This window comes from Stegostoma tigrinum, chromosome 9, assembly GCF_030684315.1.
Source record: "Stegostoma tigrinum isolate sSteTig4 chromosome 9, sSteTig4.hap1, whole genome shotgun sequence".
In the NCBI taxonomy this organism is placed as follows: domain Eukaryota; kingdom Metazoa; phylum Chordata; class Chondrichthyes; order Orectolobiformes; family Stegostomatidae; genus Stegostoma; species Stegostoma tigrinum.
The window spans coordinates 44,903,363-44,930,226 of record NC_081362.1 but is presented as its reverse complement, the minus strand read 5'-3'; the positions used below and the strand labels follow the sequence as shown (position 1 = coordinate 44,930,226).

Below are 26,864 nucleotides of genomic sequence, written 5' to 3'. Positions count from 1 at the left end.
TGCTGAATGTTGGGAATTCAGCTCAAATCACAGCTTTCCCTTTCAGAAAAGCTAATTCTACCATTGAGTTAAAGTTGACAGATTCGTCCTTGTAATTCAGGAGTAAATTTCACCAGAGTTGACATTCTTCATAATGTTCAAAACCCTGTATAGACTAAAATGTAAACTGGGATTAACCTAATGAAGGTATGCATTGAAACTCCTTGCCTCTTTATGGACCCTTATGACTTCTGGATGTCCAAGAAGTAACAGCTGACAAAGTATGGTCACAGTAAAGTGTCTGCGCTAATTTAGGGAAACAGAACACCCGGTTTTCTTCACCAGTTTCAAAATCTCCCCTTCCCCTACTGCATCCCTAAACCAGCCCAGTGCATCCCCTCCCCCCACTGCACCACACAACCAGCCCAGCTTTTCCCCCCCACCCACTGCATCCCAAAACCAGTCCAACCTGTCTCTGCCTCCCTAACCGGTTCTTCCTCTCACCCATCCCTTCCTCCCACCCCAAGCCGCACCCCCAGCTACCTACTAACCTCATCCCACCTCCTTGACCTGTCCGTCTTCCCTGGACTGACCTATCCCCTCCCTACCTCCCCACCTCCACCCTCTCCACCTATCTTCTTTACTCTCCATCTTCGGTCCGCCTCCCCCTCTCTCCCTATTTATTCCAGTTCCCTCCCCACATCCCCCTCTCTGATGAAGGGTCTAGGCCCGAAACGTCAGCTTTTGTGCTCCTGAGATGCTGCTTGGCCTGCTGTGTTCATCCAGCCTCACATTTTATTATCTTGGAATCTCCAGCATCTGCAGTTCCCATTATCTCTGACCCGGTTTTCTTTTGTGGCTCTCTTCACAAATAGCAATGACAGAAATAATCAGGCTTAGTGATTTTGGTTGAGAGATCTATATTGAGCAAGGTACTTGGGAGCACCTATTCTGCTATTCTTTGAAGAAATGAGATCTTGTACATCCACATGGGAGAGTAGACAGGGTTTTAATTTATTAATTTGAAATGTTGAACCTCATACTCAAGCTTGTAATACTCACTATGTTCAGCTCTCACTGCTGCTTCATTGTGCACAGACTGTTGGAGTCCAAGGGCTTCTGATTAAACAGCATTGGGATTTTGAATATTTTGTTTTGTTTTCTCTTGCATGCTGGGTAACAGAACAGGAAATATATGGAGATAGAATATCACTAGTCAACTTTGCGAAAATCAGTTTTTAAGGCAATATTATTGCTTTCATTAAATCACCAGTTTGGGGGGTGAAATAGAAATAAAAATGCACTTGTTGCATTGAAGCCACGTTTTAGCAATTAAATTATTCTAGAAGAACAAATATTGAAGACATTTTCTTGTAGAAATCATTCTGCTTAATCAAAGACATTTAGTTAAATGTAGGTAAATAAATATCTGAATTGGATGTGTTTTTATTCACGTATTGTCCAAAGCTAATCTGCCTACATGTACCTTCACGCTGTGTATTTGTTATGTTGATGCTATTTCAGTATTTGATCATCAGTAAAATCAGATCAGCACAGCGGGTAAGCACAATTCAACTGGCCATACGCATACCAACTGTTGGAAACAGCTTTAGTCTCTCCTGGCAGGCAGCCAACAAGAGCTTAATTGGACCTAACAGGAAATAGCATGAAGAAGTTCTGCGAAATGCCATTGATTATTTCACTACCTTTTACTAATAGGTAGAATGCAGGAAGTGAAACTGAGACAAACTAAACTAGTTTATTTATCTCAGATTTATTTCAGTGTTACAACAGGGGCATTGTCATTAAACTCTGGATGAATTTAAGACAAATTAATGCAACAGATACTGTCCACAAATGCTTTATTAAAACTAATTAAAATCCCCTCTCACCTTCCTCTTTTACAAGAAGAACAGTTCCAATTTCTTCAATGTACCTCCAGAACTGAAGATCTACATCCCTGTAATCATTCTAGTGAAACTTTTCTGCACCCTCTCTGAGGACTTTGCATCCTTCCAAAATAATTATTCTCTAGTTCAGGTCAAATCAATGCTTTATTCATGACTTTCTTACTTTCAAACTGTATGTCCCTATTGATAAACACAGGATTGTACTTTAACAGCTGTCCTAACCTGTCCTGTCACGTGTCAGATGAAACCGGGCTGGTGAAATAACTCCACAGATGCTGGAATCCCATCACCGAGTCACCCTTTATTTACATGTGGAGAGTCCTTGACCCTGATCCAGCTCCCTCAGAACCAGCTCTCAGAGTGAACAGAACTTCTGACATGCCTGTTCTTATGTGTCAGCCAGGGCTCCCTGATTGGACCAGATTAATCACCAGTTCCCAGTCAGGGAACCCATATCCTATGAGGTCCAGCTACTGACATCTTTGGAATCACTACAGGTAACAGGGCTATTAGTCCTGGTGAAGATGGTTGAAAGGTGATGAGCTATTCTCAGAGAGTTAATAGACACTGTGGAGACCATCCAGGGTTAGTGGTGTGGAAGTTTATATTGGGTGAGGTGAGAGTGAGTGAGGGAAGATGTTGTAGGCAATAGTGGGAATGACAAAACATGATCCTTGCTGACAGACACATAGAAAGTATTCAATACCTCAGTCATGCCTCACCCCTTCCATGTGTAAATCCCCTTTGTTCTCTAATTGGCCCCATTCCTCTTTCTACCACCTTTTCACTCTTTGTTTTCTCATTTAAGACTTTCACTTTCACATTTATATTAGCTGCCAGTCTTTTTTGTGTTCTGCCCTCTTATTGGTTTCATTTAAGACCCCTTTGAACCTTTTACATTCAGCCTGGCTCTCAGACATCGAGTCCACCTGAAATCTGTCATAAATACACCTTTTCATGTTCCTCCAAATCTCTATCCCTTTATCAACCAGTGCCGTGAACAGTCCACATGCTATCTCTTTGGAGACACTTAAAGAACCAAATTTTAACACCTGTCTGTGGTAAAGAATTTCACAGATTCACTCCCCTCTGAGAGAAGAAATTTATCCTCAAATCTGTCTTAAATGTACAAACCCTTTTTCTGAAATTATGCCTCTGGTCTTAGAATCTCTAACAGGGGCAAACAACCTTTCTGCATCTACCCTGTCAAGTCCTGTATGATTCATGAATTTTTCAAGAAATCTCTAGTTCTTCTATATTCCAACGAGAACAGGCCCCAGTCTACCTAACCTCTCCTCATAAGCGTGTCCCTCCATATTTGATGTAAGCTTAATGAGCTTTCTCTTGATACCTTCCAATTAGAGTATGTCTTTCCTTCAGTAAGGGCCCAAAACTTTTCACAATATTCCAGGTGTAATCTCACACCTGCCTTGTATAGCTTTAGTAAATCCTCCTAATTTTTATACTTTCCTTTTGATATACAGGCCAACATTTCATTTGTCTTCTGTGTTACTCACTAACCTTGGATGCTAGCCTTTGTGATTATCCCAAATCCCTGTGTTCTGTAGCTTTCAGCAGTGTTTATCCAGATAAATAATGTTCACCTCCTCTTCCAACCAAACTGCATGACCTCTCATTTTGCCACATTATATTCCATTGGAATTGTGTGGGTTTCTGTGAGATTCATCCTCCTCATTTTCAAGGAATATCATTCCAACCAATTCAGTCTCCATTTGTAAATCAGTTCTGCCATTCCAGGAATCAAGCTGGTGCTATGTAAGGTCTGCCCTTTGCAAGTACTACTGGACCACACTACACTATGGTAGTATGGAATATATTGATTTATGTCTATTTTATTTGTGGTATTATGCCTCGCCTTTGATTTAGTGTGAGCTGTTGTTATCGAGTCCCCCTGGAATAAGCCCAATATCTCCCACTTGAGTGTGTGATTGTTAAAAGTGCATTGTCCTGGATTTATTGCAGCTGTTGATTTCATTCCTGGTTGGCTGCACCTTTATTTATGGAGTTAAGATACACAGGCTGTCAGTAGAGGGAAATCCATCAGTTGTTGAGCAAAAGGAAACAAACTAGGGCAGCATGGTGGCTCAGTGGTTAACACTGCTGCCCTATAGAGCCATACACCCAGGTTCAATCCCACCCTCAGGCGACTGTCTGTGTGGAGTTTACTTCCTTAAAAAACTCAGTCAAGTTTGTGAGACATGATTTTCCTCACACCAAACCATGACTATCTCTAATCAATTTTTGCCTCTCTAAAAGTCCATAAATGCTATCTTTTATAATTACCTCCAACAATGTACCCACAACTGATGTCGGACTCACAGGCCTATAGTTCCCCGGCTTCTCCTTACAACCTTTCTTAAACAAAGGTACAACATTAACACCATCCAGTCATCGGGCACCTCACCCGTAGTTATAGATGATGCAAATATTTCTGCAAGGCGTCTTGTAATTTCCTCTTTTACTTTCCATTTTTGGGATATATTAGATCCCAGAGGTCCTGGAGATGTATCCGCCTTTATATTCTCTAAGACCTGCTGAACTTCCTCTTCTAAAATGTGAACTATAAAACACCAAAGTTTATTTCTCTGCATCCTCTAGACTCAATTTCTTTCTCCACAGTAAAAACTGACACAAAATATTTATTTAGTATCTCTCCCATCTCCTGGGGTTCAACATAAAGACAACCTCTTGATCTTTAACAGAGCACCACCCTGTCTCTAGTTACCTTCTTGCTCTTCATGTATTTATAGAATGTCTGAGTAATCTTCAACCCCATCTGCCAATGCTATCTCATATACCCTCTTTGCCTTCCTGATTTCTTAAGAATACCCCTACACTCTTTATCTTGATTATGAGAATGAATTGAACCAAGTTGTCTATATCTAAAGTAAGATTGTCTTTTATTTTTGACTAGAACCTCAATATCTTTATTCATCCATTGGTTAATCTCATAAGCCTTCACTCTAATAGGAACATAATGCCTCTGAACTCTTGCCATCACACTTTTGAAAGCGCCCCTCTTGTCAGATATCACTTTACCTGGCAACAGTCTATTCCAGTCAACTTGTCAAAGTTCTTGTTTCATACCGTTAAAATTAACAACTTTATCTTTTATGGAAGGCTTATCCTTTTCCGTAACTATTTTCAAACTAATAGAATTATGATTGGTAGACCCAAAGTGTTCCCCCACTTTTACTTCAGTCACCTGCCCTGCCTTATTGCCCAAAAGAAAGTCTGGTTTTGCCCCTTCTCTTGTAGGAGCATCCACATATTGACAAAGAAAATTTTCTTGAACACATTTGATAAATACTTCACCAGCAAACCTTTAACGCTGTGGTAGTTCCAGTCAGTGTTTGGGAAATTAAAATCCCCCATTACTACAGCCTTATTATGCTTACATATATCTGAGATCCCCTGACATTTTTTTTCCTCAATTTCCCTCTTACTGTTGGGGGGCATATAGTACAATTCCATCAAAGTGATCTTTCCTTCCTTATTTGTAATTTCTAACCATATATTTTCACTGTATGGTTTTTCAGAAATATCTTCCCTAGTTACAGCAGTAATGTATTCCTTAATCAAAATCGCCACCCTCCCCTCCTTTCTTGCCTCCTTTTTTATCCTTCTTGTAGCATCTAAAACCTGGAACATTGAGCTGCCAGCCTTCTCCATCTCTCAGCCAAATTTCTGTAATAGCTATGACATCCCAATCCCATTTTTTAAACATGCCCTGAGTTCATCAGCCTCACCTGTAAGGTACCTTTCATTGCAATAAATGCAATTTAGTTCTTCAGAGTTACTACATACTCTGCCTCTCTCTTATCTTCCTTTTCTAATTAATGTGCTGTTCTCAAATTAGAACATCCCCATCAATTCTTCCATTTACACTGCTACTTGGAATTACTCCACTCTCCCCTCTAACAATATAATATCTCTCTTAATGAAATAAGCAAATCTCCTTTCTAAGATATCAATACCTTTCCAATTTAGGTTAAACCCATCCTCTTTAAACAGGTCTTTTCTATCTCACAAAATGTTCCAATTGACCAAAAACCTGTATCCCAGAACATTACACCATCATCAGCCATTGTTTTATGTCCTTTATCCTTTGATTCCTTCCCTCATTTGAGTTTGGCAGTGGGAGTAAACCAGAAATTACTACATTTAAGGTTCTATTTTTAAATCTTCAGCCTAACCTCTTAAATTCGCTCTGTGCCACTTTAATCTTTTCCCTAAAAGCGTCATTCCTACCAACGTGTACAATAATTCCTGGGTTCTCAATCTCACTTTTAACAACATGTTTGAAATATTTAGAGACACCCTTAATCCTAACACCAGGAAAGCAATAAACTATACTACATTTACGCTCACTGTCGCAGAACGTCCTGTCTATGCCCCTGATAGGAAAGTCCTCCATAACAGTAATTCTATTAAATTTAGTCAAATGTTACTTAACATAAGAATCATTTCTATTGTCCAATAACTGACTGCCCCTTATGGTCAAAGTGTCCAAAACAAGGACAAACATTGGCATCCCTGGGTGGTCTTGGACAAGAAGTGGCTAATGGTTACTCTGGCATTGAACCCCACCAGCTTTTTATTCCTGAACGTCCAGCCTGACCCTGTTAAGAGGACAGCTGCCCCTTGTGATGACCAGGATTCAAAAGGGTGGATCGGGAGAGGCAGCTGACCAGTAATTAGATTATATACCAGGCCTATGAAATGAGTCAAATAAAACTGTCACATTTTGAAGCTAGGCTAGTCAAGGAGGAAGTCTAAATATTGCAAGTCAGCCTGGGAGTGTATTGTGAGTGAGTCACTTACCACTTGTACATTTGACTCAGAGGCTGGCTGGGAATTTAGCATCAGCTGGACCCCTTACCCCATTCGCTTCCCTGCTGCTTAGACAAATCCTAGAGGAACAGGAGAGCAGAACAATGGCAGACTGCCTAGGATAGAAGCAAACCCTAAGGAAACATCTCAATAGGAAGTGGTGCAAGTGGATAGAATCCTGTGAGTATCGGGTCTGGAATCTGAAGGGCAAAATTATTCAGTGGGTGGAGGCACAAAGAGTTAGGTAAGCGCACCCCCAAATTAAATCACACTTTAGTGATAGATGGTGCAAGTGAAAGGGCGAGAAGATGAAAATGTAAAGGTTATAGAAAAGTCAGTGTTCAAGAACAGGAACAGAGGAACCAGGTGAATTTGCTGCAGATGGGGCAGTTTCAGGCCCAGGGAGAGAAGGCCTGCCATGGGCAATAGTGTGTGATCCACAATTGTGACGCAGACCGAAAAGCTGTGACTGAGCTCACTGAGAAGCGTAGTCATTTACAGGCAGCAGTCATGGCTCTATGCCAAGCAAAACAAGAGAGTAAAGCCCACACTGCAGATCACTTGAAGTGCCAGTGAGAGAGTGATAAATTGAAGTCCCAGCTTCGACAGATTTAAGTCCCAATGTGTGCCTTAGGGCCGCTGGGGCTGACGAGGAGAACAGCAATGAGGTCGACTGGGGGAATATAGAGGAGGAACCATGTTGCTGCACTGAGAACCATGAGGGATGAGGACCCCCCGACCTCCTGTATCCCCAACATTATCAGTACCCCCAGAAACCTCAGTTTCCTCAGCAACCCCAGCCCTGCTCCCATTCCCTAAAGAACCCGAAACCCAGACAACCACTTGACAAATCCACCAACCACCAATCACCAAGATAGGCAAATCAAAAAGAAATGACGTGCAGGGTAGTGAATCGGCAAAAGATAATCAAAACGTGAAAAAGGCAGAAAATATAAGCAGGGGAGGACAAAGAAATTAGGACCAGAATAAATAATAATGGCTTAAGTCAAAGCTCTTTATGTGAATTTGTTAAAAGATAGATGTGCTGATGGCGCAAAGAAATAAATGAATATGACTTAATAGCTATACAAAGATGTATTTGCAAGGTGGTCAGGTTCTGGAACTCAAATTCATAGGTATTTGATGTTCTAGAAAGATAAGCAAAACTAGAAAGGAGGTGGGGCATCATTGTTAATAAAGGACAGGATTAGTGTGCCAGTGAGTAGTTGACACAGATGATCTCATTTCAGTGCATCATCCTGTGTAATCACCTTGGCTAGAAGAGGCAGCATGGTGGCTCTGTGGTTATGGTCTTATGGTCTTATGGTTAACAATGCTGCCTCACGGTGCCAGGGACCTAGCTTCAATTCCTGCATTGTGGGACTGTCTGAATGGAGTTTGCACGTTCTCCCTGTGTCTGCATAGGTTTCCACCCATAGTCCAAAGATGTACAGGTTAGGTGGATTGGCCATGCTAAGTTGCCCACAGTGTCCAGGAATGTGCAGGCTAGGTAAATTAACTATGGAAAATGCAGGATGAAAGGGGAGGGGGTGAGACTGGGTGGGATGGTGTTTGGAGGGTTAGTCTAGACTTGTTGGGCTGAATGGCCAGCTCCCATACTGGAGGGATTCTATTCTATGACTTAAAATGGGAAATAAGCCAGAATTTCAGAAAATTTCTGAAGAAGGGTCTCGGCCCAAAACACCAGCTTTCCTGCTCCTCTGATGCTGCTTGGCCTGCTGTGTTCATCCAGCTCTCCACCTTGTTATCATGCTAGAATTTCAAATTCAGATTGGTGGGTAGCAACTGCATCTCAAATCAATGTCCCTCAATAAGGAAAATTACAAAGGAATGAAGAAATATTGTCTAAAGCCGCGTTGGGAAAATAGACTTAGGGGAAGGTCAGCAGCTGAGCAGTGGAAGTAATTTTTTAAAGGAGTCATAGAATCCCCACAGTGTGGAAACAGGCCATTTGGCCCAACAAGTCTGCACTGACCTTCTGAAGACCATCCCACGCAGACCCATCCCCCAATCCTGTATTTCCCATAGAAAATGCACCAAACCCAAACATTCCTGAGCACTATGGACAATTTAGCATAGCCAATCCACCTAACCTGCACATACTTGGGCTGTAGCTGGAAACCAGGGCACCCAGCAGAAAGCCATGCAGACAAGGGCAGTTACCTGAGGCTGGAATCGAAACCGGGCCCCTAGCACTGTGAGGCAGCAGTGCTAACCGCTGAGCCACCATGCCACCCCAGGTGTTTCAGGTATTTCATAACATGCAGCAAAAATTATTGCTTTTATTATTTCTCATTAAACAAAGCTCTGAGAAGGATGAACCACCTTGGTTAATAAAGGCCGTCAAGGAGAGAATTTAATCAAAAATCATGACATAATAAAGTGACAAAAACCTGCTGTCAACCAGAGGGTAAGAATATTTTTCTGCACTAAGTTGCAAGGAATTGCATGAATCCCTATTTATTCAGCCAAAACTCCAATTCATTAGATTTTCTTTTGTCTGTGGACTACCAGAAAATGAGCTTCTTGAGCAGAATTAACTGATTAAGTGTGATGTAGATTTGAAATTACCTAAATTCAATCATCAATGAGCTTTTATACAGCATAATGATCGGAAACTAAGAAACTATGAAAGCAGAACTTACAAGCATTGCACTTCTCCACCTTCATAAGAAGCATATCTCTATTTTGAATCAATAAATTTAACAAAATTTAGAAGTTCATAGATAATTCAAGCGTCATTCAATTCGCATTGCAAATAGTTTCATGATTACAATTCATCTTCCTATCTTGTCAGTTACATAATTCATAAATTAGCAACAATGCTGTCTTTAGGCAATGAAATAATACATTTTTAATGCAATTGAAGTTGTGTTACACAAAAAAGCAATAAACTGAGAGTAAAGGAGCTGTCACAATTATTTGCAGCCTTGGAGAAAAAGTGTTACAAAATGTTGACAGTGAGACCAGAGAATAAAATATTTTGATTCCTCAATTCATTAGAGGATGCAGGATTTTACTGCCGCCTCCTGAGAAAATACATTTCAGTCAGTGATAATGGAGGAGTTATTTCTGACAACTTTGTTGAAAAGGCTGCAAACAAAACAAAATAAAAAGGATAGATTTGGAGATTAAGTAGAGAGATTTGCAAGAACAGCAAAATTCCAATCAAAAACCAAGCAAAGCCATTGGAGAGGTTATAGAGAACACAGAAGGCATTGTCTCCAATGAATAGTATCATAACTAAAGTAGTCTTATTGCTAAAGAGATCATGTGAAGAATGTGGGTTGCTGATAGTCTTTGTTTCAAGTGGTGATATTGGAAATACTTCAAGATACTTGGTCGTTAAGATTGAATGTGTTGGAAATAACATTTCAAACAGAATGAAAAGGATTGTCAAAAAACGAGATGAGGTCAAGGAGGTCAAGTATAATATGCAACAGTGAAACCGGTGGAAGGACTACTGTCTGTCAAGCTCATGCCTCTTTATTGAGTTGTTTAACAATTAAATCATGGCCCTGCTTTTCTTGGTATGATCTCCCAAGGAGAAAGTTCCATTCTTTATAACCCACATATCGTCTTTATGAGGAACCTGATCTGAATTTTGCTGCTGTTGCAAATTTCTCTGCTGCATCTCTAGATTTCTTCAGCGTCCTGAAGTCAGGATCCTTCCTTGTCGGTTCTCTCAACTGGAATGAGAAATTGTCTGAATGAGAAAGAAATGTGTAGCACCCTACGGAAGCACAATTGCAGCAGAAAAGTTAAACATATCAGAAGGGAGAATGAAGTGGTGAAAATTTCACCCAGCCCGTAACTGAGCAACTAATGAGAAAACTGAGTAAAAGAATATTCAAAAATATCATTAACTGCTGATGTGTCTTTCAGAACCTTACGGTATCACAAAGTTTATTGTAGCCAGTTAAGTTGTCTTGTGGATATGTAATAATATGAAAACATGGCAGCATATTTGGGCACATGATGGTGGTACAAACTGTGGCAAAATATTAGCCCAACTGTTTTAGTGGTGTTGGTTGAAGAGTAAAAATAGAACATGTTGGAAAAACTCAAGCAACTCATGTAGCATCCACGGAGAGAAAAAAAACACTTCAATTTGATAATCCTTGACAGTGGCCTCCTCAAAAGGCACAATCTTCCTGTAGCACTCATTGACCTCTTCAACCTTCCATGTCTTGCTTGATGAACCTGTGGAAGGTGAAACACATGACTCAGAACTGATGTTAGAAAGGATGAAATGGCAACATTTTGCAGATGCTCATTTTCAGTTTGTGGTGAGAACAACTCAACATTAAATGTTTTCATGTACCAAGAAGGCAAAGATTTGCCACTCATTTCCTCACCAACCTTGCATTGTTGCTATTGCATCACCATATTCCTGACTGGGATCAGGCAATGGTGAAATTCTAGCCCAGGACACGTTTATATTTAGGTTCAGATTCAATCTGTATTGCTACCATAATTCTGTTCTTTTAGTCTGAAGTACATCAGCTGCTTAGCCTTAAATTTCTTCTCATCTCTGAGCTCAGTTTCTATTTCCATACTTCATCCATTTATGAAAGCCATGTTTTCATAACTCAGAACATTGCCTACTTCCAGCCGTTCCTTTTCTTGACTGCTGGTGAGACCCAAATGAGTGTTTACATCATCTCTCATGCTCATTTACTTGAAAACGATATAGAGCCAGAATCGTGTAACCCATTTCCCTTCAATGCCACACATTGCTTCATATCATTTCACTCCTGGCTAAGCTGCACTGCTGTTCATCTGTGTTAGTTGTTCCCTACATTTACCATAAACTCACAGGAGTATACAGTACAGATTGAGGCCATATAGTCCATCATCCTTTTGCAGGTCTTTGGTAGAGCTTTCCAATTAGCTGCTGTTCAGTCTCTCGCAGATCTCCAGTTTTTTACTTCTTTCTGCTGTATCTGTCTGCTGCTGTATTCGAAAATATCTGTCTCCATTCTCCAGCCCATATAGGAGCTCACAATTTGTTTAATCATAGATCCACTCACTTCTCCTCCACTCAGACTCCCTACCTCCTGTGTTTCCTACTCTGCCAATCTCAGTTATACTTTTCTTTGATAAAACAGTGTGGACGCTGGCCCTGGTCCATCATTTTCTGAAGAAGGGTCTCAACTTGAAAATTCAACTTCCGTGCTCCTCTGATGCTGCCTGGCCTGCTATGTTCCTTCAGCCCCGCACTGTGTTATCTCTGACTCCAGCATCGACAGTTCTTACTATCTCTGAGTGAGTTATACTTTTCTTACTCCAGCTTTTGATATTGAGCCTTAAATCCCCAGGCTTTTATTCTTATGGGCCCCAGTCCATCAGATTTACCTTTGATATCAGTAGCCCAAGGTAGTCCCAACAATGGGGCAGACACAATTGTTCTTTGTTGAAGCAAGCTTACTACAAAATGCTGCAATCATAGTCGTGCATCATAAGTCTACCTGGAAAGTGCTTACAATCTCAGGTGGACTTGTCTGAGGATCAGACTGAACCAGGTGATCAGCCTGCTCTGCCTCAACCTCCATTCATTGATCAGATGACTCCTGTTCCTGAGCTAGTTATCACTCTGAAGCACATGCTGTTATATTTCTTGTCATGCAAACAGTCTGTGTGATCAATCCTTGTCAAGACATCAGCGTTTGACCACAGGCAAGCATGACAAATGTATGACGCCTGTTACTTTCACTTGATCTCCCATTCATTAGGATATCTGCTTGTTTTCTTTGGAAGGAGGCTGACCACAGGCCAGCCTGCTGAAGGCTACTCAGGTGAATGATACAATTCAGTCAAGGGATCGGGTTACTCACAAAAACTATTTCCTTGCAGGTGTGGTGTTGTCCAATCAATCATATGATATTTACACAATGCAGTTCTTTGGTCAACCGCACTTTATTTTTCAGATAAATGGTTGATTGACGCATCTGGTGTGATGTGTCTGGTTTTAACAAAATAACTGGGTCACCAGTTCACTGCAAATGCTGAATTACAATCCTTAGTACAGGCTCCTTCAGAGAACACAGAAAACGTTAAAGTCACCATTCAGCTGATTGACATATATTTTCTATGGTTTTTTTTCTCAATTCAGCTGACCCAGGAAATTAAGGGTTACTATTTACATTCTCTCACTTAAGCTTTTGGCATTGAGACTTAAATCTCAGCCCGACCTCTCGCCTGAGCTTTCTGTTGTGACTGGTCTTTTTATTACAATGCAGAATACATTTCCATTAGCTCTTGTGTCTTCAGTTACAGGCAGCTTAGAGGAAGTATTAGTGGTCCTAGTATTTAACCCTGAGAAATGCTACTGCATGATTCCCTGCCAGTTTTCTGTCCTTAAGAACATGGGGACAACACTGTTGCTTCCTTGTTAATTCCATTTGTTGCAATGCTGTTAGCAATTCCATTTTGAAATCCTGTGTCAATCGCCATTTGCAAGTTAATAGAGTAAAGTCCTACTATTCACACTGAATGCAGTCTTGGAAAACTTCACAAACAGTGAAATTGTAAATGGTGAACAGGTTCTTAAAATGGGAGTCAACTGGATGGGCTCCAACCATCCAAAACCTTGATATCTACAGTACAGAGTCCAAGATGAAAATCCATAAAATTCATTAAATAAAAAATTTCTATTGTAGAAATGGTACTAGAAGCCAACAAATAAATATTGCAATAAGGCTCTCGGCAGAAGGTCATGGGTTTGAAGATGAATTTGATGGAGTTATACTTGAAAATGGAGGTGAAGGAAATGGGTGAGGTGGATGGTGATCTTAATGTGGCAGAATAGAAAAATAGTCTTTTTCGACTACTTTGCCTTTAATTTTTGGATCACGTCAAGGTCCCAATGGAATCTAACAGCAGAATCAATCACTCTCAGAAAGACAATGCCTTTCTCCATACTTGTATCATGGTTTGTTGTACTTTTTTTCAATCCTTCACCTGATTTAGTGAGGTCTGCTATCAACTCAAGTATAAATTGAGCCTCCTCTTCCTTACAATTATGTGATTACATTAGTTTCATTGATTCACTGAGACTGAGGCAATACTTCTATTCATTTGTGGCCATGTTATCAAATTCCTCCACTGCCACTTACTCTCCATACAGCTCAGTAATCTTGATTCATTCAGCATCCACACTGGGGAAACTTGCGAAATCTTCCACAGCCTCAGGCCAAGCCTTTTATATTAAAGCAAGCATTGACAGTTGGTTCTCAACCTCATCTCATGAGTTCTTAATTATTCATATCAATGAAAGGATGGCGCCCCGGTATATTGGCTGGAGATGTGTAGTCATACATCAAAAGCTGAGTGACTGCCTGCGAGAGAGCATGGAAGTCCATGTATATTTTCAAGGATAATAGGACCCTGAAGCCCAACCGCGGTCTTCCCTCAAATAAACCCTGTTCTCGTACAGAAAGGAATTCGTGAACCAGTCATGGAACACAGCTGCAACCCAGGCACTACTGAGGTAGGGGCGGAAGGGGGAACCCATTCACCAGCAATTAAACTCCTTAAACAGGCAAAAAGCTGGCCCAGTTCAAAATGGGATTTTCAATCATTTTTAGGGATGAAATTGAACAATCTGGTGCAAGTTACTGCACACATGTTGGGGTCATAGAATCATAGAGATGTACAGTATGGAAACAGACCCTTCAGTCCAACTCATCCATGCCGACCTGTAGGATTCTGGCTTGCTGATTATATGTGGTTTGAATTACCCCACAGCCCTGGCCCTGGACACTGGACTTATTTAGGAATGTGAAATGAAGAAAGCAGTAGACAGGTGTTTCAGAGAGAAAAGAATCTCTGTGCTTGTTTAAATATTAAATAAAGATAAGTTTAATACAAGAAGATATGGGTAAATACAACAAACAGTGAAATTCACACTATCAATTATATAGAGGATGGGAATTAAATACACTGTTAATTTAAGATGAATTAAATTCTACATTATTCAAACCTAAATAGTAGTTTCAATCACAGAAACTTTAATCAGGCTTCCTACCCTTGAGGCTCCTACAGTGTAACCACCCACCTTCCCTTCCCTGCTAGCTAGGTTGGATACTTTAGAGTCTCAGGAGTTTAAGCCCACCACTGGGGAAAACACGATTTTGAAGTATTGCTGGGTGTTTGCGCTTGCTGTACCCGCTACCTCAATGAAGCGTTCAGTCTGTTTAGACCTACAGCCTAGTTTGAGTCTGCTGTTATGGTAGGATGAGTAGTGGAGTACTTAGTTTTCCTTACTTTCTGTTAGTTTTGCAGCCCAGTTTTCACCTCAGCACATATCTGAGGCCTATCAATAAGGTCGGTGGTTTTCGGGGCTTGTTGGTTCTTAAGTCTGCTGGGTGTGGTCAGTTGCCGTTGGTTCCCTGGTGCAGATCAGGCTTGTGTGGATAATTTTTGAAATCACCGTCAGCATCCCCCACCAGAGGTAGCTCTTGGCAGTAGCTGCTGGAATTAGCTGTTGGAATTCTTCTTCTGATGATCGTTGTTCAAGACGCTTCCTGGGGAATAGCTACCAGGGAATAGTTCTTGAGGAGATAGCTGCTTGGGATCTTTCTTCCGGAGTTAGCTGTGGGAATCACACTATTAGGTGAGGTTGGGCCTGCAGTTATACTGACGGTGGGCCTTTTATCTTAGTGCCAAATCTGCATTTACTGGTGTTACTGGTACACTCTTTGAAGTCACTTGGCTTCCCAATAGTAAAGGGTATGTGTAAATGAATTTTAATTGAATTTGAATGCTTGATTTCTGTATAGGCTCCATACTGTCTGTGCTACATACCCTGAGGTGTAAAGTTAGTTTCAATCTAGAAAGTTGGATTTGGTTGATTGTTCTTTTTGAGTAAAGTTGTAAATTAGAATGCAAGGCTGAACAATGGTTCCAGGCAGCCATCTCTGAGTTTGTGCATTTCTCCCAGAGCTCAGCTCAGCTGTCTCCTTTATTTTAAAAGTTATGAGAAGTCTGGGACTTTGGTCTAGTATTTCAGATGGTGGGGAATTTTGCTCAATCCTACAGACCGGATATCCTAAATAAATCTAGATCCATCTGCCAGCATCTGGCCCATATCCCTCTAAACCCTTTGTATTCACATACTCTCCAAATGCCATTCAAATGTTGTAATTGTACTAGTTTCTACCACTTCCTTTGGCAGCCCATTCAATACATGCACCACATTCTGTGTGAAAATGTCCATTAGGTCCCTTTTAAATCTTTTCTCTCTCACCTGAAACCTATACCCTCTAGTTCTGGACTGTCCTACCTTGGGGAAAAGACCTTGGCTATTCTCATTCTCTCAATTCAATTCTCATGATTTTATAAACCTGTGTAAGGTCACCCCCTCAACCTCTGGCACTCCGGAGGAAATAACCGCAGTCTATTGAGCCTTTCCCTCCAACCCGGGCAACAGCGTTGTTGTCAGAAGAAAATTCATTTCAATTGTGTCTTCTTGGGAGATTTGAGGGGTCACCTAGTGCTGCGTCAAGCACTGTTAGCTCAACCTGGTGCCCATTTTGCACCAACTTTGTCCTTCCGGTTATTTCATGAGGTGCTTGCTCTGCTCACAATGCATTTGGCCACCCCCAACAAAGGTGCTGCCCGCCTTTGCCACTTCCTGGAGGAACACCATACCTTTAATTGGCTGCCAAACTTGTCTGTCCATTTACATTTCCACATACCGTCATGAGGGTGATACATTTCAGGCAAGGGATCATGAGCCAGAATTCATCCTGCTGTTAGGTTCCTGCATCTCCTATGAGTTTCTAGCTCCATATTTCTCACAATTCCACAGACATTCATCTCCGTCTACAACCTTGCTTCCACTCGCCATGTTCCTCTGGAACACTTTTCCTATTTCTGCTCGGCTTTAGACCGCCTTCCATTCTTTGGGAAGTCCTTATTAAGCCGTAACCTAGAAAAAGTGGTCAACTTTGCCCCTGTTTCTGAATGTGATGTATGAGTAATCTCTGCCTGATGACCACTCATTCAAATATCCCCCTCTTCTTTTCTTGTCAATTTCTTGTTTTCCGCAACTTGATTTTATATTTTTTCCAATCCTGTTTCTTCCTGGTGGACTCTGAGATCCATAACTCCTTTCTTTCTTCCTGCTGCTGCTTTCCTCCAGGTAGGTCTGACATCTGTAGTGGAAACCAATAATCCTTAAAGCAGAGATAATAGGGACTGCAGATGCTGGAGAATCCAAGATAACAAAGTGTGCTCCTGAGATGCTGTTTGGCCTGCTGTGTCATCCAGCTTCACACTTTGTTATCCTTAAAGCAGTCTCATTCGTCATCTAGAATTTATCTTTGAGCATTTTTTCCCATTTTTGTCCTTTCACGTATCACATCAATCCATTGAACCAATGTTCTGTCATTTTTATCATCTGTTCTTTCCTTGTTTAAAACTTAAATATAAAAATATTGTAATTAATGTCCCATAATTGTAAGCTTATTTCAGTTTGACTTATTAATTTCTCCTCATTAATTCATGACTGATCCATTACTACTCATTCAGTCAACAGTCTTCTTGACGTGTTGTTTAAGAAAAGCTTTTGAAGTACTTCCACAAACTCCGTCATGCAAACAGATTGTCCCCTTGTCAGGTTCATTGTCAATTAGTGAGATTAGAATTGTGTGATGAGAACTAATGCCTTCTAAATGACCTCCAGAGTGATTGATTTTTGCTTTATATTCTAATGACCTATCACATATTCTTGACAAACATTCCTCTTTTTATACTATCAAATCATCACTAGAGACTGCCAATTTCCAGTCTCTTCCTTTCAGCAGTACAATAATCTGATTGATAAACTGTACTTTTTGAGATGCACTTTGACCTGCAAATCATTCCCTTTCTTGAGTTAGGTTTCAGTTACTTCTTGTTGGCCACCAACTCTATTTGCTGTGAAAACCATCACCTAGGCATTTGTGTCACTCCCCTGGTTTGAAGGTCTCCCATTCATTTTAGTTATCCAGTTGCTGACATAAATGAACTTCCTTAGTTTAAGAGAAGGCAATTCCAATTGTAAAACCTTCCTTTTCTCCAGTTGCTCCAATGAGGCGAGAAACATCTTCCCCCTAAACAATCAGGGTGATTTTAACCTAATGCACCCAGCAAGAGAACCAGCAGGCTGCAAGCTAACATCGTCTGGGTGACTTATCACTAAAGTCTGTGTCTAACATTGGCCAAACTAAGTGCTGTGAAGATCAGAAGACCTTGGCACCAGCTTCAGTCTTTATCCACCCAAATCCTCCTGCAGGTTAAAGTAGGGGCTGTGTAAGTCACCCATTAATGTGCCAGATTTGTCTCTCCCTGAAAAGTCAAGCATATGGGATGGGGAGTAAAGCTAAGGTTATAAGCTTCCTGAAATTTCCTTTGAAGGGCCTTCGTTCTACATTCAACCAGGACATGACCTTGCACAGGAAGTAAACTTATACACATTAATACTGCCATTGATAACATGATGGAGAGTTCCTCAGTTTGAGGATGGAATTTGGTGCCACAAAGAATGTGGTCACTCTACGTGTCATGGACATGAATCTATGACCACAAATGTCAAGGATAGGTGGCTTCTTTCTGTCAGAGATAAAAACTGAAAAGGATGTCCTTCAGAATTGGGTCAACTTTGTCAGCAGCCGTGCCAGCGCGCCAATTTTGGTGCTGAACATTGAGGCCCCTTACCCTAACCTGCATGCACTTCCATGTGGTGCCCGGTATAAGGGAGGGCCGATTCAACAAGCTGAGGGAGAGCAGTAGGTGGTAGACAGCAGGCTGTTTCCCTCACCAGTGTTTCACCTTGTCCCATGATACTGCCTGGCCGAACAGTTTAATGCTCTGAGCGAGGCAATAGGACAGCTGTCCTAATTTTGGCACAGATCTTCAGATGTTAGTGAGGAGGATGACCAGGCAGGCTGTGCCTTTGTCATTTCTGGAGCCTAACTTGGTGCTAGATAGCTTACACGGTTTTATTCTTATTTAACTCTCTGCCATGTAGGCCAATTCACATAAGGATGGAAAATATTGTTCCCTGAAGGGCATTAATGAAGCTCTTGGGATTTTATAATGATCGTGTTGTTCCATAATGATTATTCATGAGGCTAGCATTTGATTCCAGAGTTACTAACTAATTGGATTTTAATCCCGCTGGCTATCATGATAGGAGTTGAAGTTGTGTACACAATTCTCACTCCCCTGTTGAGTAGGTTTTAGGCGAGACTGTCTGACAGATTGAACTTTTCCAATCTCTACTTGCACATTCCTGCCCTTGCCACAATTTAACCTGTGGTGGGGCAGGCATTTGAATGTCTGGTGCCAATTAGCTCATGAGGTGCCTATTTAACGGCCACTTCCCACCTCTGACACCATAAAAGATGTCTAGAAAAATGCTCAGCCGAAATCGCACACTGCAGTAAATATTTTCCATTGTGTGAAATTCTGCATTCTTTCATCTGTGGAAGAACAGTGCTGTAAAGGTAAATTGCTATTTTCCTCTTTTTATGGTATATTAGGTGGCAACAGAATACTGCTCAAGGTAATTGTGTGAGGATAAATGTCTCATAAATTTGTTCCAGGTGGTGAGAGAGGACAGAGAAAGAGCCGCTCAGGAAATGTTTACTGGAGTACCATTAGTTAGACCATCATTATGGGCATAGTCCATGCCTCATTAAGTGATGAATCATTTTAAACTTCTATTCAAAAGGTGCCAGTCTCTGTTTTGATATCTGTAGGGACTGACCTCCACAAGCAGAGCAGACAGTGAATGAAGCTTGTTTCAGAGATAGTAGGAACGGCGGATGCTGGAGAATCTGAGATAAGAAGGCGTAGAACTGGATGAACACAGCAGGCCAAGCAGCATCAGAGGAGCAGGAAAGCTGACGTTTTGAGCCTAGATGCTCGACAAATAAAACATCACAAAGGTTGCTTCTCCCTTTCAGAAGTAAAATTACAAACCATAGAGGCTGATCAGTAACAGGAGTCCAATCTATACATATATCTAGGGGTGATGGAAGGGACTGGATGTCTCTCATTATTTATTCTGTATACACCATCTGAAATGACTTAATAGAAAGGAATTGGACTAAAATTCACAATGCATAAACTGTTCTTTACAGGCTCCGTATAGGCGGATGTCAGGAGTTGATGGGACATTGTCATCTCCAAGTCATCAAGGTGTAAAATGTGGATATAATTCATCGCCACAGAAACCTGAAGCTGTAGTTCACGCTATCAAGGTACGAGTCTCTCTCAAACAGTTAAAGCATTGTAGAGTATGGATTCCTATCATGAATGTACTCACCCAGATTAAAAATGACATAAGTTGTGTTATCATTCAAACTACAGATAGGGAAGTGAGCAGGGACATTGCTATATGGGCAACCCATCCCATGCAGGCTCCAATTCTGTTTCCCTCTGGATCCTTCAACAGGGCTGGTACTGACCTTGCCAATGTACACTGCTCCCACCAGGGATCAGAGAGCTTCAAACCATTTGATTGAGTTGCAACTCTCAAAGGTAGGATGCTGTGCTGAGCTAATTAATGCCCTGAAAGCTACTAGATCCTTGCAGGTCAACTCACTGGAGTGAGGGAAGGCTTACCCTCCACCTTTTCACTAATTGGGTGTTAGCAGGTCCTTGTTACAACAAGAAATTCAAACTAAGTCAAGAGTTACATTTTGCTCCCAAAACACCTTGCTGAGAAAGAGCGGTTTCAATGAGCTCTTACCATTCACTGTTTTAAAAAGTTAATAACATTAAACATTTGGGGATGAAAATTAATCTGCACCACTTTTGGGTGCAGAGGATCACGACTTGAAATCGGTCTGTCTCTGGTGCCGTGGAAATAGTGAGCACTCAAATTTGTCGCAGCCTCCTGATTTATGTTATTCTGTGCTGGGGGTTGCCTCAGCAGGACTGCGAGCAGCATTCATTCTGTTACACAGTGCAACCAGCCTGATCCACTTAAAGGCAGTCTGCCCATTTTAAAAATAACCGCAGAGGTAGTAAGAAATGCCAATGCTGGAGAATCTGATATAACAAGGTGTATAGCTGGATGAACACAGCAGGTCAAGCAGCATCAGAGAAGCAGGAAGGGTCTAGGCCCGAGGCGTTGGCTTTCCTGCTCCTCTGATGCTGCTTGACCTGCTGTGTTCATCCAGCTCTGCACTTCGTTATCTTAAAAATAACCTTGGTTACTTGGAATGACCATGCCAGAATGTAGCAGCTACACAAGTGGAGCTTGTGAGGGCAGAGAGAGGAACCTGTGGTATTCATTGAGGCATTGTTCACGGAGGTACAAAGTTGAGACACATGTTTCCGCAGAGACCAGGTGGCTCTGGACAAGGGTAATAATGGGAAAGTGAGGTCAATTCCAGAATCTGGCCTCAAAAACTTGGCAATATTAATTTAAGGAGCATGAAGTGGTCAGGGTCATCATTGCAAGACATTTTGTGCTGCATCATTGACGTCTTGTATTGTTAAATTTAATGCACCTCTGTTAGTTGTCTCTGCACTTGGGAATCGTGCCTAATATCCATATAATGCGCATCACCCTCACGCACCTTCCAGCCTCATATTTCACTCCCATTACTTTCATCTGTCTGCAGCTATTCTGCTGTGGAAGGCACACCACCCAAGCACAGTGCAACAGAATTAACAGCATTCAGTTCTCTCTCTTACAGGACGCAATGACACACAATAGGATCTTGCTAGGAATGGAGGGTTTGAGTTATAAAGAGATGCTAGATAGGCTCGGGTAATTGTATCAGAGATAATAGGATCTGCAGATGCTGAAGAATCCGAGATAACAAAGTGTAGAGCTGGATGAACACAGCGGGCCAGGCAGCAACTTAGGAGCAGAAATGCTCCTAAGGCCCAAAGCGTCAGCTTTTTTGCTTCTAAGATGCTGCTTGGCCTGCTGTGTTCATCCAGCTCCACACTTTGCTTTCGCGAGATAAGCTGGGATGTTTTTCACTGGAGCTGAGGCTGTTGAGGCCTGACCTTATAGAAATTTTTTAAATCATGAGGGGCATAGCCAAGGTGAATGGCAGATGTCTTTTCCCTCGAATGGGGGATTTTATGACTAGGGGCCATATTTTACAGTGAGAGTAGAAAGATTTAAGAAGGGTATGAGAGGCAACTTTTTTACACAGTGAGTGGTTTGTATGTGGAATTAACTTCCAGAAGAAGTGATGAATGCGGGTACAGTTACAACATTTAAAAGACATTTGGATAAATACATGCATAAGAAATGTTTGGAGGGGTATAGTCCAAGCACAGGCAGATGGGAATAGTTTAGTTTGGGAATATAGTCAGCATGGACTGGTTGGACCAAAGGCTATTTCCATGTCGTATGTCTCTGTGACTCTACGATTTGTAAATCCTCAGCCCCATGGTAAAAACTGGTTCTCAGCAAAATGAGGCTAGCTGCAACAGAGCACAAATGGCATCGCTGAGTACAATGATGATGTTGTTATGGCCCTATCTTTTACTCTGCTTCTCAATTTCTAGCAGGCATCATATGCTGTAGGAATGATGGGTGAAATACTGATGGTGTGACATGACCCTCTGGCCTTCTAACTCACCCCTCTTCCCCAAGCCAAACAACCCTCTTTCAGACTTCATGGTTCCAGACACCCAAGCAGCGACACCTCCCCAGCTACAGCAGCCCGAGCAGGACGGAGAACAACTCCACATCCAGACAGGTTACAAGGGAATCAATGTAATTCACTCAGAAAGGGAGAGGTTAAATAACTGCAGGCCACTGACCACTACCAAATGACTCTTGATGGAAGTGCAATTATATGGGTTTCAGTGAAGATCAAGATTAGGCTCCTATATTAAGAACACTCATTGTTGAACCTCCTCACTTGCCAGCTAGGTAGCAAATATATGGCATTGTGACCGACTGTGCAGTAGGGAAATCACACTCAAGATTCCTCCATCTGCAAACACCACTGATATATGGAGATTATTTAGTCATTCATCTCTGATGACAAGTTCTGTTGTGAGTAAAATTGTTGGTATGTGTATCTATTGTACTCAAACTACACAGAGTAAATCATTTTATGTAAAGCATGCCATGATGTTTATGAGATAGATACTTAGTTGGCCTATCAATTCAAGTCTTTGCTTTCAGCTGTTATATTTGACAAATTTTGCAGGCTTTTCCTGAGTCAGTCCAGGTCAATTTTCAGAAAGATGTACACCATGTCGGTATAGTATATCAGAGCAACATTCGGCTAATGATAACTGTGAAAGAAATATTTAAATATTAAGGTTGCCCTTCTGAACTTTTGTCTATGTTAAGTATCTTATATTACCTGTTCTAAACATACATTACATCACAATTTTTTTTTACATATAGGAAGAGAAGTATCTTGGCCTAAAGAACATTTCACCCTATATAGGTTGAAAACTGGAAGAATAGTTCACCAACCAAATGATTACTTTCTCAGAGCAAATGAATGTATTCTGCTGTTTACAGTAATCCTTCCTCCCACTACCTTTATCAAGTTCTTTTACCAATTCCTTATCGTCTCCGTCATATGAACAGTCAGAACAGCACTTTGATGAGCACAGAATCAGTTTAGCTGAAGGCAATATCTATGTAAAATAAATAACGTGGAGGTGCTGGTGTTGGACTGGGCTGGACAAGGTCAGAAATCACACAGTAACAGGTTATAGTTCAACAGGTTCATCTGAAAACACAAGCTTTCTGAGCTTCACTCCTTCAGGTGTTAGTGAGAGAGGTCGTATCAAACACCGAATTTATAAGTAAAAGATCAAAGGGTTACACCACTGATGATTGATTAATTGATCAATTAAAACCTTCTAACTGATTAAAGATTTAACAGCATCTTAGGTTTGTTTAATACATCCTCATCAGTGGTGTGATCCTGTGATTTTTTACATATAAATTCTGTGTGTGATACTACCTGTTTCACTAACACCAAAAGAAGGAGTGAAGTTCCAAAAGCTTGTGTTTTCAAATGAGCCTGTTCAACTATAACCCAGTGTGGTGTGATTTCAGACTACGTAAAATAGTGGGTTCACATTTGCTGTTTATCTCAATCTCACCACTTTTACTTGGGTTTCTAGAACAAATGAAATATCAGGTGATTGTTAACAGTGCTAATCTCCGCTAATATACAAATCATAATATGTGTCACGTTTCCCACTGCCTAGTGACTTCTAGTTTGAAAATTCAATCTCCAGTCTCCTTTCAAATCACTTTAATCTTTTAGAGTGTTGTTTTCATGCAGTGATTCAGAATGAAGAATGTCACGTAGTCATATTAGTCTGTTGTTGCAATAATGAAATCACATAGATGAACTCTGCAATGATTCAGTAGCCAATGTACTTTTACTGCATCACATTCATTCTTGCAAAAAGGAGTGTGTAATTTAAAATAACATTTGAGTCAAATTTTCATCTTGACATTCCATTAATCAATTTCAAAACTCAGATATACTGTCATTTGCTTGTCTCTACAATTGTGAATTCTGTTTCCAAACATGCCTAATGCCATCTTTTAAATACTGACATACACAAACATATGTAAATTCTTGTCATGTGATGACAGCTGTGCTCTAACTGTTTTGCTTCATGCTGCTGCCTGTAATATCTACATTTGCGTATTTTTTATCTTAGGTCGTGGAAGTTCATGAAAAAGACAAAGAAGAAGACTACGAGAATGACCTGAGTGAAACAGAGAAAGCAATAGTCAGAGAAATGTGTAATGTGGGTAAATTGTGCCGCAGCATTCAGCTGTTGCTGTGTCTGCCACCTAACTCTCATTTAGTGGATCCTTAGTCCTTGAAAATGAGCACAGCCAGTAAGGATAAGAATTTAACAAAACACTTGTTATACTTTTATTAGACAGCTTTTTGTAAAGGAGAAAAAGTCCAGTTAAAAAATTAGTTTTTCTTGTTTCATTGCAGGCATAAGCAGACACGTTAACACACTTAGGGTGTTGCTCATAATATTCTCCATACTAATCCAAAAGTATGAACCTAATGCTAACTTCATATACACATCTTAATTTCACGTTACCATTGTAATAGGTATAACTAGTTTCTAGTTTTTAGAAACTGGTTGTGGGAAAGCTTAGATTATGAACCTTTCACGTGGATTTAAAATCCATACGAGAGATGTTTGTCCTGAGGGGAGTGGAGCTCAACTCCTTTAACACAGGAATCTAATCAAATGTTTTTTATAGCCTAGTGATTCCTAAGTCTTGTGTAAACTTTAGGTGCCTCAAATATTTACCCACAAAGGCAATGTTAGTGAAAATGAAATTGCTTCAATGTTTTTACGAAATTGACCAGTATGTGAATGGATAATGACATTTTTAGATAGTTTAATTAGATCTGCATCCAAAGTGGCGATGCGTAATCAATGACTCAAGACAATGCATCATCACTATTTTGCAAAATCTGTCAGGTGTTGTACTGATATCTAGTGAACTACCTACACAAACCTGTAAGCAACTTATTTTCAAGGGAGTGTTTTCATGAAATGAATGAAGAGTGTTGTTATGATTAAGCAGGCGAGATTTTCAGTCTGTAGAATACCAAACAGACTCATGGAAATTTGAAAATGTAAATTTTTAGGCAAAAGGCAAAGGATGGACTTTTCCATGAGTAATGCAATGAAGAGGATTATGACATTAACACTGCTTGCTGGCCATGGTTCTGAATTTAACAGTGAATAGCTGTCCCAAGCTATCTGCTGGCATTTCTGAGTTTAAAGCAGAAATGAGTAATTGTAAGAGAGACTTACTATACTGCTTCTATCAGACCCATTCTAAAACAAACATAGAATAGATGAAAAGTCCAGGTCTTTTGAGCCAAATATTAGAATCATAGAGTTTTAGAGACACAGAGTCATACAGTATGGAAACAAACCCTTCAATCCAACCCATCTGTGCTGACCAGGTATCCCTAAACAAAGTTGTCCATTTGCATGCATTTGATCCATATCCCTCTAAATCTTTCCTATTCATGTACCTGTCTGAATATCTTTTAAATGTTGTGGCTGTACTTGCATCTACCAGTTCCTCTGGCAGTTTATTCTATGTAAGAACCACCATCTGTCTGAAAACATTGTCCCTCGGGACCCTTTTAACACAATATTTTCACACATAGACCTCAAAACGTTGCCCTGCTATTAATATCACTGCTTGCATTTTAAGTGCGACTTACACGACAGCAGTGCATTCGAGAATAGATTTTAGTTTTTTCACAATGCTGCAAACATGAGTTGTAAATTAATTGCTAAAACCCATTGCTGAAAGATACTCAGCGTTTTGTTGAGAGATCCAGGATTGATAAAAGGTGGTGGACACTGAGAGCCACCTATCTACCCATTCCTCCAACCCCTCTCTTCCTTTACGAGTTCCGCCATAGCACAGGATCTGTCCTGGTAGCACTCACCCGTGCTGGGCCATCCACAATCCTGAGCCTCAGATGAGTAAAATTTCATCTCCCTGGTGATTGGCCATAATGATATAGCTCCTGTGCAGTACCTTAAACATTTGGGAATTATCTGAAGGAATTGTAATTCCAGAAGAATTATTTTTAGGTAGCATCTGCTATATCCTCTTACATAGTCGTCAGTTTTCAGGTAATGCCCCTTTCAGGTAATGCCCCTTTCTCAAAAAAACGTCTTTCTGTTGTGGGCAAGATGAAACTACAAAACCTACTGCAAAATTAATCTGTTTGCAACAAACAGCTACACCTCCCATTCGCGAAACATTTCAATTCCTCCCCCCACTCCTCGGACGACATGTCCATCCTGGGCCTCCTGCATTGCCACGATGATGCCACCCGAAAGATGCAGGAACAGCATCTCATATTTTGCTTGGGAACTCTGCAGCCCAAGGGTATCAATGTAGATTTCACAAGCTTCAAAATCTCCCCTCCCCCGACCACATGCCAAAACCAGCCCAGCTAGTCCCCGCCTCCCTAACCATTCCTCCCACCTCAAGTCCCACCCCCATCCCCTAATCACTAACCTCATCCCGCACCCCTGACCTGACCCCATCCTCCCTGGACTGACCTATCCCTCCCAAACTCCCCG

The 26,864-nt window shown here is 41.0% G+C and overlaps 1 protein-coding gene across 1 annotated transcript in view; it reads left to right on the top strand.

The window, feature by feature from the left end:
• LOC125454556 (coiled-coil domain-containing protein 85A-like) overlaps positions 1-26,629 on the top strand; it is a 629,033-nt gene extending 602,404 nt beyond the window's left edge. The window contains exons 3-4 of the mRNA XM_048535430.2: positions 19,898-20,017; positions 24,435-26,629. Coding sequence (XP_048391387.1) covers positions 19,898-20,017; positions 24,435-24,596 — 282 coding nt within the window. The 3' untranslated portion in view covers positions 24,597-26,629. The remainder of the gene's footprint in view (positions 1-19,897; positions 20,018-24,434) is intronic.
• The last annotated feature ends 235 nt before the right edge of the window (positions 26,630-26,864 follow it).